This window comes from Homarus americanus, unplaced genomic scaffold (assembly GCF_018991925.1).
Source record: "Homarus americanus isolate GMGI-L3 unplaced genomic scaffold, GMGI_Hamer_2.0 scaffold24476, whole genome shotgun sequence".
Lineage (NCBI taxonomy): Eukaryota > Metazoa > Arthropoda > Malacostraca > Decapoda > Nephropidae > Homarus > Homarus americanus.
The window spans coordinates 5,669-11,251 of NW_024740401.1; the positions used below are offsets into that span (position 1 = coordinate 5,669).

Sequence of the window (5,583 nt, forward strand, 5' to 3'; positions counted from 1 at the left end):
TGGTCAAGTGACCCGGCCTTCTCACCTGATCACAAATCTTCTTAATTACAAAATTGTCCAGCTTGTACATGCCGTTACTCAAATTCATGCTGAATGCTTCGGTATGTTTAATAAGACTAGATTCGATGATGTTCCTACTATCAATTGAATTACATGGTAATATTGAGGAGGCATTATCCCAGTCAATGCAATGCTTGTTATCCCTCAAATGAACAAACAGAGCATTGGATTCCTGGCCTGTCCTAACACTGTATTTATGTTGTTTAATTCTAGTTGCAAGATCTTTACCTGTCTGGCCTAAGTAAAACATATTACATTCCTTGCAAGGAACTTTATAAATGCACCCAATTGTGTTGTTGGGGGAATTCTTGATTAACATTTGTTTAACAGTGCATGAGTTTTTAAATGCCACATTGACGTTCCAGGTTTTTAGCTGTGCAGGAATGTGTGAGAAATTTTTGTGAAATGGTAATATTAAGATATTCTTATGGTCATGGGTGGGCTTGGGATCAGTTCTATAAAAAGTTTTCTTAGTAATGTTTAGGCATTTGTCTATGAAAGATCTAGGGTATTTAAGGTTTGAGCCAATATTATATATATATATTTGTATTCCTCATCGATGAATTCCGGACTGCAAATTCTCAAGGCACGAAAAACATTGTTGAAAATACTGACTGTTTGACTTTATTATGGTGGGCAGAGTAATAATGAATGTATGAACACACATTAGTTGGTTTTCTATAAATACTGAACTTAAAAGTGTTACATATTCTGTGTATCAGACAGTCTAGGAATGGCAATTTACAGTCTTGCTCTAATTCCACAGTGAATTTGATCGAGGGGGCTAAGTTGTTAAGTTGTGGCAGGAAAGCTTTTAGGTCCTCATTACATGGCCAGAGACATAATACATCATCAACATATCTAAACCAGACTGCTGAGGGTGGTAAAATATTACTTAATAGTTTCTTTTCAAAGAATTCCATATATAGGTTGCTTAATACAGGTGAGAGTGGATTACCCATTGCCATACCAAATTTTGAGCATAATATTCCCCATTGAATTCGAATTTGCAATCCTTAATACATAGTTTGATGAGTTCGATGAAGTCGTCTTTCGAGACGGGCAGTGAAATGTTATCCAGGGAATCTATGAGGAACTCTAGTAAATCATCAACTGGGACCTTTGTAAAGAGTGACGTTACATCAAAGCTGACCAGTTTAAAATCATGATTAATGTGTAAGTTATTGAGTTTATCAACCAGATCCATATTATTCTTGATAATGGAGTTAGAAATGTTGCCAACTAGGGGATTTAGTAAAGAAACTAACCATTTAGATAGTTTATAAGAGATTGACCCAACTGAGCTAATGATGGGTCTTGCTGGGTTATTGGGCTTGTGGGTCTTGATTACACCGTACATGTATGGCAGTGGAGGGGACGTTGAAGTAAGATGTTTAATGAGCGTAGCTTTGCCTCTCAATAGGGACTTCAGTTTTTTGTTGAACTGGGTGTTGACAGTGTTGAGAGGATTATTTATGAGTTTAGAATATGTTGTAGTATCACATAACAGGTCATTCATTTTAGAGATATAGTCATCTTTGTTTAAAATCACTACTGTGTTGGCTTTATCTGCTTTAGTGACATGTAGATCCTTATTTTTCTTAAGGGCTTGGATTGCTTTGGTGAATCTTTCTGGACAGTTTGGAACACAAGGCTTGGACATAGATGCACACACAACACCTTTACACATGTTCACTTCTTCACTTGTCAAATTACTGAATTTCTCCAAATTGCAAAATGCTCTGGCTATGTCAACACTGTCGACTCCCTTGTTAGAACCATCAAAACTTAAACCATAGCCGAGGGCACACAAGGTATCGTTGTCTAGTTGTTTAGAGGAGAGATTCACTACACAGTTGTTATTGGCATCCTTAGTCCAATCACTATTTCTAATAAGGAGTGCCAATTTGTGGTCTATCTTGGCTTGAAGATCAGAACGCTCACGTCTCAGGTTATCAAAACAATAGTCCAACATGAACTTTTTCCATTGACTCGGTATGGTCATATTAAAAGCGCGCTTTTTTTGTCTTACAATACGGAAGGCTTCATCCACTTCAATTTTCTTTATTTCAAAATGTTTCTTAAGGATGATTTCTTGGAACTCATCAAAGGGGCGGTCAGACATCTTCAGGACACGTTGTGGGAGGATTGATCTAGGCATAACTTTTTCACTGAGGCATGTCTGGAGAAATTTCAAACGTATTTTCAATTTGTGGGCCTTGATCATCGAAGAGGAGTATTCAGTAACGAAGGGAGACAGTCCAGGACAGCTTGTAGAGAGGATGAAGAAGTGGCGCGTGGAATCCATTTATGCAAGTAAATCACTGTAGGTGCGCGTGATCTAGGTATATGCTGATAACCACAAGGAAAGAAGAAAACACAAAGTTCCCAAGCGCTTTCGTGTAATTCACATCTTCAGGAGTGAGTACAGACTAGAGAGAGTAATACAAATCAAGGTATATATATACAGAGGAGGGTGAGACCAGGTCCACAATGGTCAGGTATTAGGTAATGACCCTACTAATCTTTAAATAGCACACAACGGTTGGTGGTCAGGTCAGATGGTCAGGTGACCCAGCCTTCTCACCTGATCACAAATCTTCTTAATTACAAAATTGTCCAGCTTGTACATGCCGTTACTCAAATTCATGTTGAATGCTTCGGTATGTTTAATAAGACTAGATTCTATGATGTTCCTACTATCAATTGAATTACATGGTAATATTGAGGAGGCATTATCCCAGTCAATGCAATGCTTGTTATCCCTCAAATGAACAAACAGAGCATTGGATTCCTGGCCTGTCCTAACACTATATTTGTGTTGTTTAATTCTAGTTGCAAGATCTTTACCTGTCTGGCCTAAGTAAAACATATTACATTCCTTGCAAGGAACTTTATAAATGCAACCAATTGTGTTGTTGGGGAGTAACGGCATGTACAAGCTGGACAATTTTGTAATTAGAAGATTTGTGATCAGGTGAAAGCCGGGTCCTTGACCATCTGACCTGACCACCAACCGTTGTGTGCCATTTAAAGATTAGTAGGGTCATTACCTAATACCTGACCATTGTGGACCTGGTCTCACCCTCCTCTTATATATACACCTTGATTTGTATTTCTCTCTAGTCTGTACTCACCTGAAGATGTGAATTACGAAAGCGCTTGGGAACTTCGTGTTTTCTTCTTTCCTTGTGGTTATCAGCATATACCTAAATCACGCACCTACAGTGATTTACTTGCATATATATATATATATATATATATATATATATATATATATATATATATATATATATATCATGTAGATCCACAATGCAAATGTGGATAAGATAAATCTTGATAAAATCACACAGGAAAAAGAAACAGTGGAGCCAACATATGCTCTGCTTTTGTATTTCATCAAAATCAACTGTCTTGGCACATTCATTTTCTATAGAAATCATAGCTAGGCTGTTCAATCTTACCTGAGTTATGCTAGAACGAAGATAATTCTTGATGAGTTTCAGTTTAGAGAAACTTCTTTCACATGATGCAACAGACGCACATATTGTTAAAAAGAATCTCAGGCACAATGACAAGTTTGGCAAGGTTTCACAAAAGTCCCATTTGACAATAAACTTCAGGAACTGCAAGACTGTCCATTTATTTGCTTCTTCAGGTGTGATTTTGGCAGCCTCCATGTGTCTGCGAAGTTGCATAATTTCTACCATGACATCCTCATCAGAAATTTCATTAAAAATCTTTGTCATGCTTGTTTTTTAAATACTCCCCTGAAGTTGTTCTTCTTTTGCAGAAAGCAAGTAGCTTGGCTGAATAGCTGCAAATATTGACACGATGTTATCCATGGCCTCTGAACGAGCATCCAATTCTAGACTAAATCGATCTAAACATTCAAACATTGATCTCCTCATTTCCTCTTCCATTGTCAGTCCAGCATCCCTAGCCATCTCTCCTGGCATCATTTTCTTACGTCTTATCCTCCCTCTTGTTTCCATGGAGATGCCCATTTCTTCACATTGTGTAGTTGCATATTGAATCGCTATCTCCACAATTTCATTCCGCTGACCTCGAAGAAACAATTTCAAACCATTGAGCTTTACAGTGCACTTTTCAAGACTTACTCCTTGTGTTTGCAAATACTTCTGTGTGAGATTCACTTCTTCCAGTACATCACACCAAAAACAAAGATAACCCAAAAAATAAAAATCACATACAGCTTTAAGCAAAACTTTAGCTGATCCTCTTGTGTCAACATTTTCTCTCTGATCCATCAATGTTTCCAGAGCTATGATCAGCTTCTCAAATTGTTTCTTGAGAGGCTTTACGGCATCATGATGTGCACTCCATCTAGTCTGAGAAAGTCTTTTGACTGTCAGGTTCATATTTTCTTTCAGTACTTCCCATCGGTGAGTTGAAAGTGAAAAAAAGCAATAAAGTTTCTCTACACTTCCAAAGAATGTTGCACATAAAGGATTGGTTCTAAAAGAGTCTACCCCACAAAGGTTCAAGGAATGATTGGCACAAACAAAACCTTTGGATTTATTTCTTTGATTTTCTTCTGAACACCTCCATGAATACCAGCCATAGTTGCAGCATTATCATATCCTTGACTGCGGCAAAAGTTTATGTCCAGTCCATCACTCTCCACATTACTCAGGATATCCTTTGTGAGCTCATTTGCAGTTTTTCCAGCAATAGGAAAGGAACACAAGAAAGATTCCCTTACTTCAAGAGAATCACCTTCAATATGAACATATCTAATCACTTCGGACATCTGATCTGTATGAGAAATATCAGTTGTACTGTCAAAAAGAATTCCAAAGTTTTTGCCTTAACATTATTTCCTAGAAGACAGATGAACTCATTCTGAATATTTGGTGACAGATAAGAGCTCACTCTCCTTCCAGATGTCTGAGATGGAATAGCATGCTTAACCTACAAAAGAGTTTCTTTCAAAGCAGGATCATAGTTTGATAGTGACTCCACCAGTTCCAGGAAATTGCCTTTGTTTATTGATAACATATCCTCCCTATGACCACGAAAAGGAAGGTTCTGTCGAGCTAGAAACATCCAAAAGACGATGAAGTATATCCCTCCATTTCTTCCTCTCTCTGTCCATTGCAGCTTAATTACCATGATCAACAGTTCTTTTAAGCTTTAGTCCTGCCTCTTGGCACCCCCCTCTGGCTGTCACCCGGGGCGGACTGCCCCCCCTTAGTACGCCACTGATCACACGCCAGCACTGTAGCTGAAGCCAGCGGCAATAACACTCATTATTCTAATTTTTATACAATTTATTGCTTGTCATTGTTGAAGATGGAGGAGACAACCACCTCGTTACAGCCTCATGGATCGTTAAAGTTGATGGTAGTTAAGATCTTTGTGTCGTCCAATTGAGGTTGGGGTACTTATATAGGACTAACCCAAGAGCAAAATGGATTGATAACTATTATAAAAACATCAGATTTTCATTGTTATATTATAGTGGACACTGTTTGTGGTAATGTTACTAAAATGGATGTT

General features: G+C 37.9%; 1 protein-coding gene across 1 annotated transcript; it reads right to left on the bottom strand.

The window, feature by feature from the left end:
* Positions 1 to 3,818: 3,818 nt before the first annotated feature.
* LOC121875432 lies at positions 3,819 to 4,442 on the bottom strand. The gene has a single exon (XM_042379989.1). The coding sequence runs from the start codon at positions 4,440 to 4,442 to the stop codon at positions 3,819 to 3,821; it is 624 nt and encodes a 207-aa protein (XP_042235923.1).
* Between the last annotated feature and the right edge of the window lie 1,141 nt (positions 4,443 to 5,583).

Bases quoted from the DNA above. Each gene is read 5' to 3' on its own strand.
- LOC121875432 (XM_042379989.1), bottom strand. From the start codon at position 4,442: ATGAACCTGACAGTCAAAAGACTTTCTCAGACTAGATGGAGTGCACAT.